The 25,490-nt window shown below is 35.8% G+C and overlaps 1 protein-coding gene across 1 annotated transcript in view; it reads right to left on the bottom strand.

The window, feature by feature from the left end:
- ANGPT1 (angiopoietin 1) overlaps positions 1–25,490 on the bottom strand; it is a 167,921-nt gene that overhangs the window by 2,130 nt on the left and 140,301 nt on the right. The window contains exon 8 of the mRNA XM_026843655.1: positions 9,706–9,836. Within this exon, the coding sequence (XP_026699456.1) occupies positions 9,706–9,836 (131 nt within the window). The remainder of the gene's footprint in view (positions 1–9,705; positions 9,837–25,490) is intronic.

The raw sequence follows: 25,490 nt of genomic DNA on the forward strand, positions 1-25,490 counted from the left end.
TTCATCCATCCCATGTAAACCTCAAAAAAGACTATAATTCATAAGTGTTGTGCATAATATCACTTGTTTGGTTATTCTGAGTATAAGCATGATTTAATTTTATTTACAGTCCTTTTCTGTTGCTTTAACTGTGATTGTTCAATTGTTCACAGTTTGCTTTTGCTCTCAGGTTAGATGTTCTTAGCAAATGTGTTATGAGTGTGATGGTGCTGCTCTGTTATAGCACTTACAATATTACAGTAATAATCAGTATTCAGAATGGTGTACAAGGAGACAGGGAGACTTTTTCTTTAAGACTTACATTGAACTTGTAAGAAAGACTCAGCAAATGAATGGAAGGACTAAGTGAAGAAGACAATTCTAACAGAGATTTAGATGATTACCTGCGTGTGTATGCATTTATGTGACAGTATGGCCAACTTCAATTCAGGTATATATTCATTGCACATACAGTTTGGGCCAGAACAGTGACATTTAATCTTTAATCTTTAATCTTATTATTTAGAATGTGAAAATCTGTATTAAACCTTGAGCCTCCTAATCTTGATCTTGAAATGTGCCAAACGCTTTTAGGTCAGGAATGTCAGGTGGGTCCTCACTCAGATCCATTTAAGGTTTGTTCACTTGTCTGCAAAGCCTCTGAGCAAGTTCCCACATGGCGCTTAGAAAACTGACAAATGTCCATTTATTTATTATTTTTTTTAAAAAAGGGGTTTGTAGGCACTTTATTTATATGTCTACAGCTAGCAGAAAATTACTAGTTACCTATCATTGACTACAAAAATATATCAAAAATTTTACTGATTGATATCAAAGCTGGGCTTAAAAAGTTGCTAACTGCCTTTTCTGTCCCCCTACCCTGCCTGCTCTTTCCCAGCAAGATGCAGCTTCCTACACATCAACCCTTTGAATTCTGTGTGCAATTGCATATATTTTATTCTACTGAAAAGACAGGGCAAGAAATGTCTTGTTCAGATACTTGTGATTCTAGTTTACTGATCCTGCAGCTGCATTGTAGGACTGTTCTGAAAAGTGAGGTGACACAGATTTAGAAAAAAACCCCAGAGCTTCTCTTTCTGAGGGCAAACCAGCAATTTGGTTTACAGAATGGCTCTGTGAACAGTTGTATTGACATAACGGAAGGAGTAGTAAACTGAGAAGTTAGGATAAAAAGAAGTTTAACAACTCAGGAACTTCTTAACCTGAGTTTTCTGCCAAAGAAAATGCATGCAGAGCCATACCTCCACCTTTATGAGTGCTCTGTTAACATAGCACTGAAAAAAAAAACCCCAAAAATATTTAGCAAGTACTTGTGAATATTATTAAAAATGACAGAGATTTTACTACCATTTATATGAACCTAGAAAATTCAAACCTGGTAGAAAGAGAGGTTTTGTTGCAAAGTGTATGAAAAAAGAGTGACTTCACCTTTAGACTTCTGCAGTGAAGATATGTATATATGTCTTTAATCAATTAAGAAAATTGAGTCAGTGGTGTAAAGCAATGTGAATCTTCAGATCTATTTTATATTATTAGTTTAAGATAAAATTAATCAGTCAACTCTCTTGTCTAGATCCCCAAGATCTTTTCTTGTTAAGGTGAATTTTAGATTGCCATGGGAGTTAAAGTTTTAAGGAACACTCCAAATAACATGAAACTTGGCAAGATTACAGAACACAAACTGACAAAGATAAACTAGGTGACATGCTGACTCCATTGAAAGTAGTGGGAGTTTTGCTGTATATCATGATGGAAATAGACTTTTCTCTCCAACACCTTACAGGATATCTATGTAATGTAACAGAAAGATGCTTAGTTCAGACTGAGAAAAGGCAGAATGAATGCCCAGACTGCAAAGAGCTAATATTCCCAATGTCAGAAACATATTAACCTCAATGCTAGGAGATCTACTTTTTTTTTTTTTTTTTTTTTTTTTTTTTTTGGTAAGGCCTATGGCTTTATGAATGTTTAGCACAGGTTTTATGCATCTTTCCATGTACTATGGTTTACTGAATATTTGCCTTCAAGTATTAAGCCAAAAGAGATCATAATGATCAAGTGGTGGCTTTTGCTTTTGGTGGTTAAATGCCACTTTATTTTAAAAAGTTATTTCAGCCTGCACATCACAGCACTGTAACCTTCCCAGGACACCCTGCAAACCTTTTTCAAGGACCACTAGTAGTGGCAAACTGATCATCTAGGGACCGGCTACTGAATTTGCAGGAGTCACTGTGGACATGTAGAATTTTAAATTTTAACTTTGTCTTCTGGAAATTGAACTAAACTGTAAGAAGCTCCTTTTAGACAATGTTCACTGCCCTAGTGAATCCTCCAGTTTAATCATATTCAGTGGTTAGCCTCTTATCTACCTATAATGAATGCATTGTATGAAGGTATTTTAAACTATACCTTACTACTACTGATGATACTGACTATGATTAGTCTTCAGATCCAGTGTTTACTCTGTCTTTTGTATTCAGATCCATGTAATTGATATTTCTAGTCTTGTAAAGTAATTTCTTAGATTTTGGACAATAGTGTGTTTTTTTCAGAAGTAACACTTCATAATGAAATCTTGAGGGAAGAATTTATGCCAGATAAATTCTGGCAAACTTCTATTTTGATACAATTGACCTCTCTTTGATTACAATGTTATACCTAAGGGGGCAATAACCAAAGAAAGAGAAAGCCATACAGCTGATGTTTTACTGTAACCATAGTATAATCTTGTAGAAATTTAAGACAACGTTAACCAGAGAAAATCTAATCCTCATTGTTCAAAGCTGGAACACAGATGTAGCTGGGTTCTGTTTATGGTATTGGGATGAAGACATAGCAAGCGGGGCTAGTTACCATTTCGTTTTAAAGGAACAGCAATAAATGGCCTTTTCAGGGAGAAAGTTTTCAGCAGCGCTCTACAAAATCTATGTTAAAAATGGAATGAGTCAAAGAATTGCAAAATTTTATAAAATTTTTGTGAGGACCTGCTCAAATATCACATTATATATTTCTTCTAAATAAGTACGTCTTTCAAAATGTGTTTAAATAAGCATCTTTTTTAATACTACGCTGGTTTTGTTAGTGACACTGTATGATTTTTTTTTAAAGATGTTTCCTAATGCTGCATTAAAATGTTGGGTTTAATTTCTCACTGTCTTTCTTTTTAAAGTATTTTTTTTCTTCATATGGTTCTTTGTCTCCATCCTCCCTTGGAGGCCCCATAGGGCCTCAGATTATCACATGACTTCCTACTGCATGTTTCAACACCAAAATACACATCTTTGAATGGATGCAAATGTTTTTTTTCAGACACCTTTTATATTGGGGGAAAGAGGAATGGAAGAAATTGCTTTCTTGGTATCTATAAGGAAGTAGGGAAACATAAACCAGAGGTTTCTGAAAGAGATACCTGCAACACTGCCATTGCAGAAAACACCAAATAAAGCAGCGCCAGAGCTGTGAGAGTATCTGACAAAGAGTCCCAGTATCTAGATGTTGGCTTATTCTTGGAGTCCACAGGATTTTCCTCTCATGAAGAATCTTGTTTATTTTTAACTACAAGATAGTGGCTTTCCCAAATAACTATCGAGTCTTCTCTGAATGGCAGTAAGATTTTGAACTCAGACCTAACTTTTCTCAATGATTTCCATGGGATATTTGAATCATGCATGAAAATCATAGAGGTGGTCATTATGAGGAATAATAATAGAAGCAAGATTTTAAAGTTACTAATGAAGTGGTAAAGAGGAGGCTTTCAGGAGAAGTTTAAGAGAGATTTTATTCAGAAACACAGGTAGTTTCTTCAAGTTGTTATCATGAAATCATTAATTGCTTATTTGGACAGAGAGTAGTTCAGTCTTTTGAGGTTAGTCCACCTCTAATAATCTGTATAGTACAAACAGCACTACCATCTCTGTATATAGTAAAAATCCTTGGGTCATAAAGTATATTGTCCAAACAGAAAATAATTTAGATGTTACATTGATAAGTTGTTTCAAAGTTCAGCTATACAAATAAACATGAATCTTCACTGTAGACAGCTGTTCTTCCGAAGCAGTTAAAGCGTGCTCATGCTTTATGGGTTGTTATGCTTTAGTCTTTAATTAGTGTTGCTGCTACCTCTGAGAAGTTGTTAAATTTCATGTAATCTCTTTTCATGAAATAAATCATCAAGCCACCTATCACCAAGTAGTTCAGCTCCACAGACCTACTTGTAATATATCTTTGGCCAAATATGAATGTATACTGAGATAATTTCTACAGATTCTTGCAAAAAGCTACCTAGTAAAGGAGCATTGCTCAAATGAGTAATGATAATACAAGAAAAAAAACCACAGCCATCTTTTGTAATGGTTTTCTGAAGTCACAAGTATAATTTTTATATGATAGAAACTTCTTTGTCAAAAGCAACATTAAAAAGGCTGTTGTATGCCAAAGCTAACAGCTTTCCTTTTTTTGGCTTGTTATATAAATTGTAAATAAGCATGTATGTATGTAAAATTCTTTGTTAGTAACCTAGTGCTCATCAATTCACAAGTGCACTGTAAATTTAGCATGCATTGGGAACTTGCTAATGATCACTCATGTCTGATGGGATGTTCTTAGTTGCCTTTTGCATACTAAAAGAATAGGTGTCTCATACACTGAATGCCTTCAAAAGTAGTAAGATCAATACAATCCATTCAGTAAGATCCAAAGTATGTTTGGACAGTGTATTTGTATGGGTATATGAGATAAATGGATCCTATTAAAAAACAATATTTATTTCTAGCCCTCTGGGTTTGTACATAAAATTTAGTGCATTGTCAACAAAAATAACAAGAGCAAATGCAAAATATTGAAATAGTCTGCGTTATTCAAAATAAATAACAATTTACTTTATGAAAGATTTCAATGTTTCTGACATTCTGTACTTTAAAGTTAGATGTCAATACTTAGGATCTGTTTGACTTTGCATTGGTAACTTCTCAGCTAGAAGACTGGGTGAAGTTTTGGATAACACCTCAAGCTATATGTGGATCCACTGGACAGAGTCCAGAAGAGTGAATCTAAGAGGAAAGATATAGGATTATTTAGTTCAGAATTCAAAAGACAGATTGCCAGCAATCTAAAATTCATTAAATTTGTTGTAAGAAAGAAGCTTTTCAAAGGAATGCAAAGGAATGGTCTCCTCTTTCCAATGATGGAGGCTAGGACAAGATGGAACAGAAATTATCATAGAATTGGTTTAGTCAGCAAGTAAAGATTTCTTATATTAAGTGTAGCCAAACTCAGTAACAGATTATATTATGAGAATAAATCTCTATCACTATAAATATTGAAAATGAATAGAAATGCAGAAATAAATAGGTAGAGAAGAGTCTGTCTTAGAAAGGGACTAAATGACCTCTGGAAGTCATTTCCAGGCCATGTTCTTTTCTTCATTAAGAGTATTGTTTTGATCTGACTATCACTTAGTAATTGATACTTGACATTCTGAGGGTTAAATCAGAATTTAGTTGTCAGGATATAAGATGAAAAGGCATTAGCTTTTGATATCAACTGGATAACACAGTCCTTTTTATAGGGACCTTTTTATGAGGTAAAAATAACATGAAACTTGCAGACTGGTGACCATGTTACAATCTTCTGAATATATTAACAGAATAATTTTTAAGTTATCACTTCTGGGTGTTTTTCTAATACTTTATGACTATTTTCCATACTTAACTCTGATAAACATAGCAATGCAATGATGATTGTTCAGTGCTGAGTAATCATATGTTTAATGCAATATTTATAATATTCTAGCATAAATAAAATAATATTCCAATTGTTTCTTAACTGCCTGGTGGTTTTATTTTTCTATCAAAATGTTAGGCAATATATATGATATTTCATGAATGATGCTTTATAAGTAACTTCTTTATGAAAGCAACAATATTTATAAAACCTAAACACTGATGCTTTCTTATGTAAGTAGATGTATATCTAGGGGTTCAAGCTGGAGAGTTTTAAGTGTGCTGAAGTTTCAAAGTTTTTGTTTCCAACAAAATATATGAGGAACTGTGTTTTTTTCTAATTGGATACTGTACATATAGTCTCTCAATAGATAAAAAATCTATTGAGTATTACTAAATACATGGGAACTGTCTCTGAATCGGGAAGCCCCTGAGATGCAAAAGATACTGGGAAAACACTCAGGTGAAGTATCATTTATCTGAACTGCTCTTATGCCCATACTGAGGCATCTACTGCTGACTGCTTTCAGAGACAGGAGACTGTGGGTGGATGAACCTCTGCTTCCAGTAAAATAAAAAATTCTATGCTGTTTCAAAACGAGCAAAACATCTAGAAAGTCTTCCCACCATTTTGTCAAACTATTTCAGGGATCAGAACTTTAGCAATGTTCTCACTTATGACCTGAAGCAAGGTAAATCCAGTGTGAACACTCAGAGGGTAGCCAATGCAAAATAAAGCAAATCACCTTAAGGTTCTTTCACTATGGGACATGTTACCATAAGTCACTCTCCAGTGACTGAAAACAATTGCACAAACAGCTCCTAGGTCTCAGCTGAACGGTGGTATCCTGGCAGGATGCTGTGCCTTGGCTTTGTGTCCATGGGTCTGATGCAGATACATTAAGTGCACTTCTACTGGAAATTTATCTCAAGCGCCTTGGGCAGTGCTTTATTCTGGTGACAGTCTGTTACATTTTAAGTGCTGTTTCTTGCAAAAAGCTGTGTATGTAGCTCGCTGGGGTACCCTTCAGAATAATGCTTGAAATGGTATGGGGATACAAGATTTTGTTCAGTTTACTGACCTGAGATATTGTACCAATTCTTAATAGGTATTTTCATAATATAAAACTTTTTACTATTTTGCCAGAATGTAAGTTTAAATGAAGACATTATTTGAATAAATATATTTTTCCTCCTTTTAAAGGAAACCAAGCATGCTTAGTTTAAATTTTCCAAAGCACAAAAAAGCAGCTAAGCATTTAAATACCATGTAAAGTTCACAGGGACTAAAATTCCAGATCATTCACATACTTTTGAAGCCATTGTCTAAAATCAACATTAAGATAGACTCAAGTAGCATAACATGGCTCTTGAAAGGACAAGAGAGAAAAACTGTGTAATGCTACTGTATTATTCCCCCACTATTTAATTTCTTATTCTGGGGAAGAGGGAGGAGAGAAAGGAGGAGAGAGAATAATAGTTTTTATATAAACCAAATAAATCTGACAACTCATAAGATCACAGAGAGAAATGTGTGTTTTCCTTACATTTTTATTTTCAGCCTTGACTATAACCATATCAGTCTTGAGCTTCAGCTTATCTCAGCCTTTATTCCTGACATAAATATATTCAGTTCACCTCATAGAGATAACAGGCTCACCCAAACTGTCAAGATAGCTAGAAACCTGCCTGTAGATTTCATATCATTCATCATTAAAGAGCTCTCTGTGAAGTTGCCAAAACTAACAGAGTCTGATATCTTTTGGAAAAAAAAAAAAAAAAAAGAGAGGTTTTTTTCATTGCTACTTTTCTTAATTAGTCTTTGCAGTACAAAACTGAAATCTACTCACTAAACAAATGTTTTGGTATTTAATTCAATTTCGGATATTTCTTGAGGAATGAGAAAGTAATTTCAAAGAGCAAAGCATGGTCGATTGTTTGAGGAGAACTTTAACATGATTAAAGTCTTTCTCTTCTTGAAGAACTACAGATTACTCAGCGATGTACAGACTATCTCCAGAAGGCTAGTACTCAGAGTCTAGTCCAAAAGACTAGACTCATCTATTTCCAAAGGCTATCTCCATCTCTTCTTACTCTGCAGTGATTTGTTCTATTTGTGGTTTCCTCAGCCTTTGGTAATTCTCTCCCTTCCTCCTTACTCCTTTCATTTGCTACCAGTGTATTCCAATATGTGTTTTTCCTGTTGATTTACAGGACTGCTGCAGCAAAATATATGTGAACCTTGTGGAATGGTTGTTCAAAGGCAGTCTGACCTTAGTGAGACATTGACCTACCATAGAAGCCAGGGCAGAAAAATAAACAAAGCCCTTAGCTCCCTGAATTAACCTCTGCTCCCACGTATTTTCCAGACAGGTTGAATACATGAATGAGTCTGTACTTCAGCACAGACACAACTCACATTTAGGAGCTTCTCACTAGATTCTGGTCTGCCCTGGTAGTAAGACACTTTAATTTAACATGGTCTTTAAAGGGAAAGGTAAAAAGTTTTAATTAAAATAAACTATTGACTTCTTATCTGTTATCTGTCTCCAGAACTACCTGGTTAGCTTTTTTAAAAATAGGATTCAAATGGTAATGTCTGATCATCCTTCTACTGGAAGAAGTTTCCCTTGTTGACTTTTCATAAGATATCGCTAGAGGTGGTTAGGAAAGTTTGAAAAAATGTGTCCTTAAAGACTTTCCCAACTGGGTCATTTCCAATTTACAAAAAAGAATGAGGAGCTAGGTTGTGCATTTGATATAAGTCCCAGTGATGGGAACCCATTTTCTGTTAGCAGATAGCTTTAGAGGCTCATATAAGCCTGAATGTGGCCTGAGCTGGATTCAGTCAGAGTGCCAGTAACCACAAATAATATCTGTTTAACAGTTTGATCCAAAATACTGAATAATTTATATGCTATAGGATATTTTCCAGGAAAGTTAGAAATCACTGAGGGAGAGTCTCTGAAGAAAATCAGATGTGAAGATAAGGGCCTTTCTTGGTCATACAGTCAATGAACCAAAGAATCCCAGTTTAAGCTTTCTGCTTTAATGTGGTGTCCTAAAGATAAAGACAAGCTTGACCATATAGGGACTAAGAATAAGCATTGTTTGTCAGAGAAAGTTCTCATTCCTGTGCAGAGCTTTAGGTGTCTGTACAGGGAGGTAATCTCAGATATTCTTCCTCTGCACTGGAGGGAACAAGTATAAGTCATATACACTTTACTTGCTGGTAGTCAGATTGGCCTGGTGCTTTAAACTATCCCGGTATAACTTCTCTGTGCTCTCTTCCACCCTGACTCTTGTTTCTTTCCTTCTGCAGCTCGACTCATCTCACTAAGGATATTGTATTAAATCTTCCAGAACAGCTAAGTGACACAATTTGAACAGGGGGTTGCATGTCTAGTCTTTCACAGGTGAGTGAATTAGCCATTACATTAACTATAACTATGCATGTATATATGTATTGTGCTTATATAATACAGAAAGCTGAGTCATTATAATTATTTCAGTAACGGAATCACACCCTAAATGAAAGAGATAACATATCGCAAGTCCAGATTCTAATTGTTTTTAAACTTTACCTTCTGTTATCTATTTCCCTGCATTATCTCTTCTTTTCATGGCTGACTCTTCCACTTCTCACAAAGTTCTCCCCTTGTGCATCTCTTAGCTTATTCTCTCTTACTTTGTCTTTCTTGCCTTGACAATAATACTAACATGCTTTCACTCTTGACACTGCTGCAACAGCTTCAGTGCAGAAGTACACTGACTGCATCTCTGAATAATCCCTTCCCTGCTGATAGGAATCTTGAGGTATTGGCACTACCACAATATATATACAGAAAAGAGTAGGAGTAATAATAATAAATGTAATTTTCACACGGTACTTACATATCCATGAATGCAACTTCATTCATAGTTGCGTGAGGAAAACAGAGTATATTTCTATTGACATACCACATATTTTCAGAGTTGTACTCACCTCCAGTCAACATGAGAGCACATTTACACATGCAGTTGTCATTGTCAGCATCTTTTGTACTGAATTCAGCACCATGTAAGATCAGGCTACTCTGTTTCCCAGCTGTTCCACTGTGACCTTTTAAATAAAGCCTGAAAGAGCAAGAGAAAACAACCAGTGTAACCAAAAAGAAAAATAAAAAATCCAGATCTTTTTCCACATCAGGTTTGCCTTGTATGATGTGCACTCAGAAAATTCAGATATGTCTTGTGTTTTGGCATAAAATCGGGACATTCAGGGTTTCTCAATGTATCTGTAGTAGCACATTGTCTCTACCCCAGAGCAGAACTGAGCACAAGGAATCTGTACTGGAAAACGCAATAAAGTGGAGAGAGTCAGAGACAAAGAAGAGAATGCAGAGAGGTGCTCAGAGATCTGACAGAATAATTGAGTATTTGAGTAGCTGGTCTGTGCTGTACTGTGGCACAGAAACAGCACTCCCAGTTAACAGCAGCCATGTTATTAATCCCTGGGCTTGAAAGCGGATTTCAGCAGTTTCAGAATTTTTAATTCCATCAGTTACAGCACAAGCCAGCAACCCAGTTCTGCCAAAATTGTCTCTGAGTGATGAATGGAGGATAACTTAAAGTTCAAGCCACAAAAGTCTGCATGATTTGCAATGCTAAATATCCCTTTTCTTAAGGAGTCTTGTCAACTAGTTGAAACCACAACCATGAACTAAGAGCCTGAGCCCAGCTTGAGCAAGTAACAGAGCGTTTGTGGTGCTTAGTGCTGTAATGCCCACAGCCAAGTGTACCAGCTGCAGGGATGCTGAACCGAGTACCTGTGTCCCAGCAAGGAAACACTGGGGACATGGGCACGTCTGACCATCCACAAGAAAATGCTGAGGAGGGGAGGGCAGGGCAGGGCAGGGCAGGGCAAGTTACACACAATGGTTTCTGATCAGTTAGTTCTTGGTTTTTTCATAAAACATTGCTGGAAGAGGAAGGTATATTTTGACATAATAGCTTCATATTCAGGAAGGAGGAGACAGGATCTCAGTGTCTACTTGAGAAATATGAAGCCATAATCCCTACATCCTAGGAGCAAGCCCTAGCCACTGGAGCAAGAGAGAGGGGAAGGAGCATCCCTCACCTGTCTCACTAAAGCTCTACAGGCAGGTATACATGAGCCACAGGGCTAACCAAGAATATGATTTGGTATCTAGTGGGATAGACTTCTCCACTGAAGAGAAGGTGAGAAACATCAGTTCTGTTTCTTCTAGGGTTATTGAGGAGAGGCAAGTATATCTTTTAAATATGGAATGTAAAATGCCTAAGGAGCCATGGGAGCAAAAGCAGGATTTAAGTGTGTAAAGCAGGAGAGATGGCTCTTTCTCTCTGGGGTATGCAGTGAAGAGTGCTATCCTAGAAAATGCCTTCCCAACTTCTCCCACAAACACAGCAAACAAGAAGAGCAGTTATGAGTCACTGATTGGTCGCTGCCTCTTTGTTGTAATTTTATCCAGTGACTTAGGATGAATAAAAAAGTAAATTCCTTTAGCAGAATGTGATTCCTCTGTTTGTTTAGATGGAAAACAGGTACTTTCACTGCAACGTGGTCACAGTGTTAACAGCATGAGTAGAGCATCCCTAACCCACTCTTGCCTACACAGTAGCAGGTAAGCCACTGACATTTTTCTGAGATGAAGTGGAGAGTCAGTCCCCAGACTGAGATTTAAATAAAATAATTTCTCCCACAGAACTTTGGGATTGGAGCTCTGCTTATGAGAGGGAGAAGGGGCACACAAACACCACATGGAAACTTTCCTTAATCAAGTGTATGTCTAATAATTTATTTTTTCTTAAATGAATCTGTGGGTGGATACTAGATCCAAACAAAGCCAATCTCATTAAACTTGTCATGGAAACTCGTCACAGAAAAGCCTCCTCTGGATAACCCAGTGAAGTTACTAAGCCCTGTCAAGATGTGAAGACACAGAACCAGCACTTGGAGCTTTAGGGAGCATGAGATTCACACTTTCAGACTGACTTAAACTTCACCTAATTTTCAGCTAAATTATTCCTATATATCCTCTCTCCATCTTTAAAAATATAGACAATAGATACTAAGCATGAACATATTAACCTAAAAATTAATTAAGTAAAGAGAACTGTCAGGGCTATCCTTCCAAGTAGTTACGCTTTCATTTGATTTTAATGTTGCATGTCACCTGATCTGAGCATGATGATTGAACAATTTTGGACTTAATCCTTAGAGTAAATTTTATATATAGGTAAGTACACACACATACAAAAAGTTCTTGTATTAAATACAAATACCATGGATAGTCAAATACCTTTGGATAGCACAAAAATGGATAAGGCAAAGTGTGAGCCTCAATAAAAGATCATGAAGATTCTTAGAAATTTAACATGGAACAACCTAGGCACTGGAATCCAGGAAGGTCATTGTATTATGCTATTGTCCAATCACATTGGCAATTAGCCCATGATTACAATGTTACTCTATCAAAGGATGCTTGTTTTTGACAAGATTAGTCTAAGATCTGTCTTTGTTCATGTTCATTTCTTTGTTTGGTACAAATGAAAGACTGTAATTGATCTCATCTTCATTCATTGGACTTTTGCCTTGTTTTGCAAGCTGTGCCTAAATTTTGCAGAACAAAATAAACTTCCCTGAGGTTATGTTGATAGAAAAATTACTTTGTCACATGATGTCTACAATCTGATTTTAAATAACCATACATCCTCACCATATCAGCAACACCAAAGCTCACAGAAGTCTCATAAAGTCAGTATAAAAAGCAAATGTTGTTTACTTAAGTCAAAAAGACAATGCTAGCCAGATCTTTTTATTAACAATCAACACTATAAAACCCACTTAGTGCAATAAAGAAATTCATACAATATAAGAAAACAATAAAGAAATTAATAATACTTGAACAACATTTTCCCCAAAGGGGTAGGGCATTAGGATTACTTACAAGCTCATACTCTTGCCCTGAGATTTTATAAACATTCCACTCAGCACAGATTTAGATCTTGTCAGTTATGTTTGACTTTCCCTCAACACCATTTGTGTAGTAGGTCTCCAGTGACTTTAAAAGGATAAAGCTTAACTTAGCTCTAAACTCTAGCAGGCTTACCATATTGCAGCAGTGTACAGATGAACCATAGGGTGAAACAGTAATTCTTTTGCTTTGGGCTTTTCTCCCTGAGTTGTAATTGCCCAATAGTCAGGAAAAAAAGATACTGCAAAGTTGCCACTACTTCAGGCCAGAATCAGGTGTCAATCAGATACCAAAATCAGTCCTGAAGAAGTCCGTTCTCTTTCTGAGCTTCAGTTCAAGCCATATGGGTCTGAACTAGCCTGGCTTGAGATAGCAAGTCTGCATAGCACTAGGGCAACAAATGAGCCTGCTATCTCCCAGGCAACAGTAGATATCCTACCACTTAGACTTAGTTAACTTTTTAGTATTCTCAGATTTAGATTGGTAGGACTGAACCTTCAACGTAAAATGAGAATAACTACCAAGACAAAGATTCCCTCCCCTAGAAAGGATGGCAATTCAGGGTTCCTCTTGGTTGCTCTTGAAGGGAACAAAGGAAAAGAAATTAAAAATGAAAAGCAACTCATTCCAGTCAAAAGTCAAGGAGTAGTTTCAGGACTACATCTCCAGTCTCCCCATTTGTTCACAGCAGGAAAATTCTGAAGATCAAGGAAAGCAGTGTAAACACTGCTCAAATTTACAAATTACGTGGGAAAACCAAGTTCATGCTCAAATAAGCACGAACAAGTCTACTTTATCTGTATACAGTGGAATTAAACCAGCAATAAATAAGCATGAGCAAGTAAACCATGAGTAAGTGAGAGTAAGAGAAATACTGCATGTGTATATTAAGTTTTGAGGACTTCTGATGACATTTTTATGAAATTCTAAACTCACTGTGAGGAACAGAGCAGCTGATAGCATTTATTTAGAGACTAGCAGCTTTCCTAGTTAACGCACTTAATAAGAAACAGCACATTTAAAAAGAAATCGCAACCGTTACCTCTTATCTAGCAGGAGTGTTAGAAATTCCCTCTGCATTTATTCCATGTGGTACTACAGCAATGGCAGCTTGGGATCTATACACATAGTTGGTGAGGAAGAACTCTCTTAAGCATGTTTTGTTTTTCACCAATCCTACTGTGTGACACAGCTTGACTATCTTCAGTCCCTTGAAACCAAAACAAGGTATATTGTGTGGAAAAAATAGTTCTAAGAATATTGCATAAAAAACTGCAGGGCGACCTGAAAAGACATTTCAATTTTACACCAGAAATTTTTCCTTTTGAAGTGATTTGATCACCCAGAATTCTTCTTTCAAATACATACATCTTAGTGTATTATGTTTACACCAAGTTTGATGAGTTTAAGATGAGTCTGGGATAATTCCAAATAAATTATAATTTCTATTTCTAGAAATTATGTATGAAAGTATGTAGAAATGTATATTTCTACAACATGCAGTTATGAAGACAGCAACATACAGAATGACTTATTTAAAAAAATCTAGGAAATAAAACCAGTCATAAATCCATGTGAAAAAGTTGTGTTACATATCATTAAAAGTGTGGGAAATGGTTTCTGTTTCAGTGCTTGCACATAGGGCACCTGACCTTAGAATTTATTTATTTATTTATTTACTTTCACTAGAACAAGTGAGGTCTGTAGGCCTCCCAGAATTTAATGTTAGCTACTTCTTTCTCTAAATAATGACCGTCAGAATCAGTAGAGACCACTCAATCCTTCATTTAAAGAAATGAGTAATGTATACTTTGTCTGTAAAAAATATAGTAGCTTACTGCAAACTTTAACAACATTAAGAGATGTAGAGTACCATCTCAACTACCTCAGTGTGCATGGGCTTAAGTATTTTATTAAGGCAAGATAAGATCAAATTTCAATGTTGCCACAGTACTAAAATGTTTAGCACAAATCTCCATGACTGGAATTCATAAACGTGAGTAATGGCCTAAGATTCTTAACCATTAAATAGAGAGAAGCAGGAGTCTTGAAGTAGGATTTAAAAGATTCAGCATGATGAATGGAGAGGGACACATCAAAGCTTGCCTTTGGGATATACTTTAGAGGGATGCATCCAAATTCCCACCTCCCATTTGTCTCTCTCTGCAGGCTAAAATGTCTCTCTCCCTGCTGCCAGCTCATTCCACATGACTAGCAGAAAGAAATTCCAAATTCTGATCCCTCCTCAAGGGAGGGGCTGTTAATTTTGATGGAAAGGGTCACTGAATAAAATGTATGTATGGGGATCAGAATCCTATACTTAGAATTTCCTATTCCGAGCCCTCTCCTCACTGGGTTTCCATTTTTTCCTTAACTTCATATCATGCTTTGAGCTCAGAGGGCAACTGAGCACCACAGAGCTGCTCACTTTGCCCTTCCTTCAGTGCTGAGAAGGAGAAAATAAAGAAAAAGTCATGATTCCCCTCTCACAGGAGACAGTCTTCCATGAACTTTTTCCAATGTGAGTCACTCACGTGGGCCACAGTGTTTCCCAAGCTGCTCTGGCATGGGTACCTCAACATGTTGCAATCCTCCCAGCACCAAACTACAACAGTGGGGGATTCTTCTTCCCTCAGAGTCCTGGCCTTCTTCGGGCACAGCCACCTGCTCTGGTGTGGGGTTCTCCACAGGCTTCAGGTCAGCATCTGCTCTGCTGTGGAGCTCCATGGGCTGCAGGGGGGGACCTCTACACCAACACACCTCCCCCCTTCATCCTTTTTTTCCACTGACCTCAGTGTTTGCTAAGATGTCACATCTCCCACTCCTCCTCCTCAGTTCCGCTTAAATATGTTATCACAACAGATGTGCAGCCACCATTGCTAACTGGCTTGGCCTTGGCCAGAAGCGGGTCTGGCTTGAAGCCAGGGGAACTTTGAGAAGCTTCTCACAGGTGCCACTACTGTAGCATCACCCCTTCTACCAAAACCCCCTCCCCACACACACAAACACAACAGACTTCAATATGTGTGGAGGGCACCTAAATCTTAGCCCTTCTTCTAACCTGGTAGTCGTCACACCTGGTGTGTGGGAATACATCTACACAGATAAGTGTGGACAAATATAAGTTCATGCTGACTGACCTCTAAATCAGACATGTGAAAGGCACCTTTGTTTTTAAGGCTTATATGACTGACATAATTTATAATTTTATTCTTTAGTTTTGAAACGTATGAGTCTGAGGAAAGATTTAACCTGGACCTTCTATCTCGTTCACACTTGCATCTCCATTTCAGATAGCTTCAGTTTGTAAATTTAACCCACTCTTAAAGATGCTGAATTTGGTACAGTTTTATATATTGCTTTATTAGTCAACTAAATTCCGTTTATAATGATATTTAGGTGATCATTCCCTTTGTGAACCAAACTCCACTGGTTTGCAACCATTTAGGAGGACCTGGTAAGAGATTATCCTTAGGTTACTCTTTTAATTCTAGACATTAATTACAATAATACTATAACATACACACACACACACACTGAACCCCTAGAACTAGAAATCAACCCAGAACACCTTCAATAGCAGATTTATTGTAAGTTAATATTTTTTTCTCAGAGATGCTCTGCTTAATTATGTGGGGATCACTAATAACTTGTTTATCAATGAATAAATCATAATGTTTACTGAAGTAATATTAAATGTTGTTGGCTCCTTGTAAAGTTTCTCAATGTGCCTTTTCCTGAACATATTACAAAATTGCATGAAGTCTCTCAATAGTAAGTTATCCCTGAATAGCAAAAGCACCTCTGTAATAAAGACATCTTCCAAATATTTAATGACAGATAATGTGTTGTGAACAGCAAACAAAATCTAAATAATCACGCTAGAGAAAAACTGCTGTCACTGAGGTTGAAGATAAAATGTCTGCCAAAATCCTGTTAAACATGGAAATAAATAGGATGTGGTAACTATTAGGAAGCAAGACCCTGGTATTCAACTTTTCATCATTTAATACTCCCACTAAGAGATAAAAAGAAACATCCCTTGTGTGTGTTAATTTGCAAATTTAGGGGAAAGACCATCTCCCTTGTTAGAGCTAGAGCATGAAACTTCTGTGGTGATCAAAGAGATCCCTGTGAGTTTGAACTGCTCTGTGTTGCAGAGTAGAAGGCATCCTAGCCAGTGCCTTTGCCCTCCAGATTACAGCTAGATTGGGAACCCATTTGCATCCTTTTTTCTATGTTAGGAGATAAAGCTTCTTCTTCAACGTAACATACTTTTTCATAGAAAAATGTTTAATTTAGGTTTTATTAGGGCAGTGCCTACTCTATGAAAACAAACAAAATTGAAACAAAGCCTAATATTTCATCATAAATTAAGATTGGTTAACTAACAAGAACTTAACACCAGATGAGGTAAGGGATCATTAGAAGTAAATTAAAAGCTACTCTCAAAGAAAGGAAAATACTTTGGAGAAAATGAAGAAACAGATAGAGTGGAAGATGACAAAAACTTCTCCAGTCACCACTACTTTCACAAAATTTTGAGCTGTTGTTAATCTGTTTATCTGAGTTGCAAGAACAACTCACTCACTGTCTTTATTGCTGCCTGTCCTTGAAGGACTGTGATGAAAACACCAAAGAAAATAAGAAAGAGAATGTCACAGCTGGTGTCTGACTGGAGAAAATCAGCAATATTAACCATAAAAACCTAACTATAGTAATTTTTTCCCACTCCTATCCTTAGCCAAAACTTGAGAAACAGTATATATGGTAAATTTATGGGCTCTTTATTTAACTTTATTGTATTCCTAATAGAGTTTGTAACTCTGCAAACAGTAGGCATGATGGTTCTGCAAACTGTCAAAAACCTGAATAATGCAGTAAGTAGCTCTGACAACTTGAACAGATTTTTAATTTGGCTCTTAATATTCTTGCTGCCAGCACATGAATATTATTTCCTCCCACAATTCCTTGAGAAAAGTGTAAGACAAGATGACCTCTGTATTTCTCCTCTGCTGCTCTGTAGCAATGACTCATTACTGTAGTTATTAAGTTTGACATTACTGTAACTCCTTGCCCATTCTCCTGTTGAGACAAGTGAAACGTGCCAGACAACAAAATATTAATTCAATATATCTAGAGTAAAAACACATATCTTCTAATTTTAAAGATAGAATGGTAATATAAAATACAACAATAAATGGAATTGTTCGATTTCCCTTTAGAATTGTGTCAGTACAGCCTGTCCATAGGACACCAAACACTACAGGGTAGAGAGATCCTTCCCTGGGACTGGACACTGTTATCAAACAAGCTTGTTTTCTCTCTGAAGAGCTGGTGCTAATTTTAGCTTGTGTTTGAGTCGTGCACACCTGACAGGTCAAAGGAGAGAAATATGTGTATTATGGACAGTGAACAAGCAAATATAACCTAGCCATGAATAAGAAACGCAGCTACAGCAAACTATACAGCAATCTAGTGAGTTTTGCTGTCGTACTGAATGTGAATTTATACAAATAATGCAACAAATTTGCTTTTTCTATATTAAATTTCTTTAATAACAGACTGAAGAGCTGTACTTATTGAGACCAGGTATACTGAGCAGGGATAACTGAAAACCATCCAGATTTACTGTTAGAGAAATTTTTCCTACCATAAGGCAAATGGCCTGTCATACCACTGTATGCAGACAAATGGTGCTTTGTCACAGCTTACAAAAAATATTTCAAAATATGTTTATTCTGGACAGTGAACAAGCAAGCATATGCTTCTACTACTTGAAATACATGCTACAGAAGCCACAGAAAGAGTCTCTGCAGCAGTGTGAGCTGCTAGGTTTGCAGCTGATGTCAGTAACATAGTGGTGATAGAGAGGAAACATACGGCAACACTGGTATTTACTGCTAACAGGGACAGAAACATATTTAAAGGCTACTATCACAATGATGTGTTGAACAGAAACAACTCCCTCTAATCTCTCACCAAACACAGCACAGAAGAGATACATTAATCTGATGCTACCATTTTGTGTTAAATTATTTTTCAACGCAATACTTATTAAAACAAAATCACCCACCTTTTTTTTTTTTTTTTTTTCTCATGGAAACCTGAAATAAAACTTTTCAGTTATTAGATTTATTACTCTTTATATTACTGAAAAGTCAAAATCTTGCTACAGAAAAAAAATCCAAAACTCACTATCCCATCAGATATATAAATGCTAAAATTTCCTGTTGCTACAGAAATGACCACTTCTGTCCTAATTCATGGCTGTATAATACATACATTGATTTAGAAAGTATAGGGATGTATTAATTTCAAACTTGAAATAACTAGAGATGATCAATGTTTTAGACAGACATATAAACACTGAATGTAAACTGAGATGATAACGCAAATTATTTTGATAGCATTGAAGATGGATGAACTTCTTAAAAAATAAAATACAAAATTAGAACTCATCTGAACATTTGCCGATGACAAAAGCAAAGCCAAGGTTAGAGAAATTTGGTTAACTTAAAATGTAAAAATATATTTCTCCCCACTCAACTGCACTTCCCTGATTTGGCTGAAACAAACAGCAGAAATGCCAAAACTGATTCTTAAGAGATTTTTCAGCACAGAAATACAGGGACCCTACAGAGAAACTCATATTTTTTTAAGTTTCTAAGGTTTATATAAGTAATCAGACCTTCTGCTGCTTATCTTTACTAAATTGCTGAACCTTGTGATGTTTGTGTATTTTTATTTAAGGATCTGTTTTTCAGTCATTGAAGCTAGTGGAGAAGTTCAGTGAACATTGGTTTGAATTTTTATTTAACTGTAAATTGGTTAATCCTGTTTGAAAATCCAGTAAAAGAGACCCGTACAGCTCCAGTAAAATTTAAACAATAATTCTTCCAAAACATGCTTGAAGTTCCAGAAGTTTCATAAACATAGTTTGTTGAAATCCATGCAGATATATATTATAATAGTGGATTTCATAAATCTATGCTTTAGTGGGTGACATTATTTACCCACTGTCATCCACATAGGTTGTACATTATCCTAATTAACTGTTTTAGATAAAATAGAAATGGAAAACTTCATGTATCAGCATGCTGTTAGTGCTAACTTTTATTCTGATGACTACTGTAGAGATACTAACTTCCTGTTACCCCTTCAGTGTCATTGGAAAATATCATTTACAGGCCAGCGTAAAATATTTATCACACATTTTACTTAATTGAAAGTAATTAATCACAAGTAACTGTAAAAGTTACAAATATCATAGATAGAACTATATTAAAAATGTATATAAATCTTACTGAGATATGTTGGTGTTTGGAAATTAATGTGTTTAAAGAATATATAATCAATCTGTGTTTGTGAGGGATGTTAGGGCTTTGATTTTGTGTGTGTGTGTGTGGGGGGGTTTCTTGTTTTTTTTTCTTTGTAAAGTGTGCTGGAATTATGGCTGAAATTAGCTATAGTTGTGCTATAAGAAGGTGAAAGATCACAAGTCCACCTCTACTGTTTAATTATGCTAATTAAAACTGCTATGTTTTATGTTATTGTTTGTAATTAAAAGAAATCTGTGGAGATGCTGCTTAAATGTCTCATTTCCATTTACAGAGATGATAAAGAAAATATAAATTTCATTTTCTTTCTTTCCCAGTATTTTCCTGAAGCTGTGGAATCAGTAAAATCTATTTAAGGATGACTGTTATTAATTCATAAATATCCTTTTACAAAATCGAGTTTGAAAGTCTTAAAACCCAAACATTTTCAGAAAATAAAAGCATTATCTGTACAATCAGCAATTACATATTCTCACTGTTTTGAGATTCACTGGAACATCAAACTACTCTGCTTATTACAAGAAAATTCAGAACTTTATTAATATGTAAGCTTTTTCTTATTAGTAAGTCAGTGTCACTGAACTGGATGAGTTTTGTACATGCCTAACTCTTAAGGTTCCACAGATTATGTAGGTATTTTATATTATTTTTTTAAATTAACAAACAATATATGTAACTTTCTAAGTGGAGATAGCTTCTTATTTTACCTGGATACTGGACCCTCATTGTTTTCTTAATTGTGGAAGTTCAATCAAATGTTTGTACCGTTTAGAAGAAAACTGTAGTCTACCTGAAACACATCATTATGCCAAGGATTCAGACTACCTTTCAGAGCAGGAATTGATATGATATTTTAATCAGAATTGGCCCCTTCTTTAATATTATACTCTCTCTAAAGTTCCACCGTCATGCTAACACCTCAGGTCACAAATCAGGTAGTGAGATAACATATTTAAGCAGGCCTGACCTGCAGGAAAAACAGATCAAGAGTAGTATGTAGTTCTACAAACTGTTCAGTTTGCTATGAGAGCAAGTAGTAAAAATCAGACAAGAGAGGAGCAGAAAAATAAGAGCAAAACCAGGGACCAGCACTGAGATAATGTCTTTAGGTTCCAAAGATTTTGCTTAAAACAAAATGGGACAATGTCCTTTAAATAAGCTGATACAAAAATGTCACTGAAGGTGAAGTACCTCCGGTAAGGAGACAGTCCTTGTGATTCACTTTATGGAAATATTTACACTTCTACACAGTGAAAGTAAAATGTTGTCATTCTGTTCAATAATCATGCCCGCTTCACACAGGCATATATTGCTTGAAGTTGTGTGTAATGACTAAGGCTGTTGGATAAAAAAGCAAAGAGAAGCACACTAGCTCACAGAATTCCTGACTTGCAATATGAGTACTGAACTTTCTTTGTTTCTCTCAAATTGAATGTTGAATGAGGTGTAACCTGTAATCACCAGTAAGAAATTATTTAAATACTGAATTGGACATAACATCTAGATTGAATAACATTTTTCCCCATGTTTCCACTGGCACAATAGTCAGTTGAAACTGTGTAGGGTATCTTTAAAATATCTATGTTTTTTTTCTCCTTGTGAAAATATATGTAAGGAAATGAATCATTATTGATAGAAGTGGAAATAGTCTGCAATTATTTTTTCATCAATTTTTTTGATTGTTTATACTTTATTCTGTGCTAACAGTGCAATCTTCCTTTAAAATTGTGCTCCTTTGGGCATTTGCAGATTCTGTTTTTGAATTTTTTCCAGTGTTAATGACCTAATGACCCTCTCAAATCATACTACAGCATTGCTATAATGTGGCTGGAATGGAATGAGTTTGCAGCTGCCAACAGACTACGATTTAAAGAAATAACTTAATGAATAACACATTAGAATAAATATTTTGGATTCTGCATGAGATTTTCAAGATTTATGATGGGATTTGTGTCAAGAGATGTGTGCTTCCCGCTGGGTGAATCCCAGAGGAAAATGCTGAGATGTTTTGGGGGGATACTATTTTCAAAGCAAAATGTTGATCAGGATTCCCATGTATTTACCTATGTTTCAACCTGTTCAGTCCTGATTGATAAACCAGTTCACAATTTATGAATTTATACTGATTAGATGAATGGGCTTAATCTGGTGACTGTATACTCAGACTCATGACATCAGCAAACAGTAAGGGATGTTGAAGAATCCTTTAGTGGAGATCAATTGAAACACAGTAACTTCCAAATATGGAAACAACATAGTATTAATGACAATGTAGTTGTCATGATCTCTTTCTACCTTTTTATTTTTATTCTTTTTTCATTTTGATGTCATCTTAAAGAGTGTGCACCGGTAATGAAACAAGAATGACTTGACTTTCAGTGACAGCTGTGGTGGCCCTGCCTCAGCAAAGTACTTAGCATGTGCTTAAAATAAAAATAAATTTCCTAAGTGCATTGCTGAATGAGGGCCTAAGTACATTTAAAAAAAAAAAAAAAAAAAAAAAAAAAAGGAAAGAAGAAGCAAAAATGAGGAAGAAAAAGGAAAGGCTTCTCTTATTCATATAGTATAACTCACACAAGCAATATGACAATTAGTTTTTTGATTAAAGATTTATGGTATTGAAAATAGGATGTAGAATGAAAATGCTTATAGACTCAAGCATGTTCCACCTCCAACCTGAAGAATATGCAACAGGTGAGACTTGATCCCTTTGCTCATTAGTGTCTGTATTGTACAACACGTTATGCTCATCCTCTGGTCTTTATCTCCTTTATAGTACAAAGGTTGGGCTTTCATTATATGGGCATGTATCTAAAAAAAGGTAACAAATTTTAAAAGTGATTGATGCACAGAGAGTTTCTGTGAAATGTTTATAGTTATTTGAAAAATAAATATTGGCTTCACTGTTTGCTTGGTTTTCTTAATGCAAAATTAAGTTTAAAAAATGCCAAAATGAGTTATGTGGCACTAAGACCTCTGTAGAAAAATATAAACAGACTGTTAAAACATATTTCAACTCCCTTGGCGTCATTTGTGGCCGATAAACAGTCACATATGAGTGAAAGGTTCACTGACTGTCACACATTTATGATCCGAGTCCTTTGCTGGTGCCACACTGACCAGGATAACAGGGATCAGCATGTCTTACATGCTTTTTTTCCCCCTAAAAATCCCAGGTCATGACCTTATAAGAGCTGTGATTCACAATAATGACTTCTTTGGTTCAAATGGCATTGAGATTGGTACAAAGAGGTTTTACTTCAGTGCAACTAAATTATAATGTTAAATAAGAGAAAACAGAACACAAACGGTGCACATACACTTGGGCCAAGTGTAGTGAGCTGTTCCAGCACTGATTTAAAATTGAAAACATATCAGCCTCTAGTATCTGATGAAACAGAAAACTGGACACAAGACTCTGTATGGCACCAGGCATTCATTTGTCTTTTTTCTAGTTAGGCTTCTACTGTTATTGAGTACCTCCTTCTTCCATGATAATAAAGGTTTATTTAAACTTTGATGACCAACCAAACAATAAAAAGTACACTGTATTAGATAGCACAATATTTCTATGCTCTGTTGTTCAAAGTTGTTATCTGGTTGTAGGTTTATGTAAATCAGTAGTTCTTTAGACATAGAGTATACCTCTGCTTTGTGTTTTAACTCATTTGCTGTATTGTTGCTGTGGATCAAATAATGAATAATATCACTTTTTATTATCATTACTGTAGAGGCAGGCACAACAAATTCAAGTATGTTTGAATTTGATAAGGAAAAAACCAAAACCAACAACAAACCAACAACAAAAACTTAAAGACTACTGCAACGATTTACTCTGGAAAAATCTCGGATGATCCCTTTCCCAAATTCTCTCCAAGTCTCACAGGTACACTTGACTTTTTGACTCATGAAAGAAGCAAACTCACAGAAAATATCACACTGCTTTGCTGTTATTATCCTGAAAATATAGTGAATCCGTGCAGAAGTGTTCTCAGAATCAGGCTCTAGAAACACTTTCCAGTAGAGCTGTTAATGATAAAAGGGGGGAAAAAAACCCTGGACTTGGGGGGCTCAGCAGTTGGTAACAGACTTCAGAGACTTTAACCACGAACATACTAGATTAAATAAGGGTCACTCTAAAAATTTCTGCATGTGTTTTTTTGCAGGCAGATGAAAGCTTGTTCTGTCAGGTCTCTGAGCAGACATGAGCTCATTCTGCCCACACTCCATCCTGGCTGGAAGCTGTACTGTCACAATAAGCATGACACTGAGCCTACTCAAGGGCAGGATATATTAGCTTGGGCTTGATGCCACATTGACAGGTCTACCAGGCTTCTGTTTAGCTCAGAAAGTGGGCAGAGAGTCAGCAGCTATGTGGGCACAGACAGTTCACATCTCTTTGTTAGAAACTGTACAGAGGGGCCTCCAGTTCCCATTCTTCTTTACTTCTGCATTGTGGAGAACTTAAGTTTGAATTTTTTGGCAAATGGTGAAAACTGTGGACATTTTGGAAAAGTTTCCAAGCATCATTTTTTTTTTTTTTTTTTTTTTTTTTTCTCACTAATGTTAAATAAATTAATCATAATCTTGTAAACAGTAGTCAAGTTCACTGTGATGGAGATTTTGGTCACTCACAGGAAAAATATAATTTTTCTAATTGAAATCAGAGACACATCTCATTCTTTGCATCCACATTTCAACCTTTTCTGGACTGGTATTTGGAAGTGTCAGCTTCTGCAGTTTTGATCACGGTTATGACAAGAATAATGTTCAGGTTAAATATTTCGAGCTGGAACTGGATGTGGATCCTGAAAATGTACTCCACTTCCCAGCATTCACAGATAATAGTGAGGAGAATGATACAATGGTGGAACATGCATTAAAGAAACTATTCTAATACAGAGATATTTTGTAATCCTGAATTTTACTGAGATATTTCTTCTTATTCTGCATTTTACTTTTTTAGTAGTCTCTCATAGTCTTTTACTGTTTGCATCCTTAAACATATAGATTCATTATGTTGCAATCCTAAATTGTCAACATATCAGTGATTAGCAAACTTATGAAAGTCTACATGTTCACACTGTGATGCTGTATCCATATACAATTTTTGACCTGTTCTTACACATATGCTTCGTTCACAAATTTTCACTATGCTAAAATCTACATTCTGATAATCATTATAGTTGTAGAGAGCTTTAACACTTATGATGTTGTAAAAGAATTAAATAAATTTAAAGAGAAAAAAAATGACGGTGTTTTTTAAAACTCAACTGCTGATTACAAAAATTATTTAAATAACTGTTAATTTAAAATTAGTTATTGTGTTATTTAGTTTTTTATAAAAGTAGAGCCAAATATCACATCACTTCCATCCCTGTGATGGATAGCCTGAATTTAAATGCTATCTGATCTTGGAGATGTCTGGATAT

The sequence above is a fragment of the Athene cunicularia genome (genome assembly GCF_003259725.1).
Source record: "Athene cunicularia isolate RWA chromosome 2 unlocalized genomic scaffold, athCun1 chr2_part1, whole genome shotgun sequence".
In the NCBI taxonomy this organism is placed as follows: domain Eukaryota; kingdom Metazoa; phylum Chordata; class Aves; order Strigiformes; family Strigidae; genus Athene; species Athene cunicularia.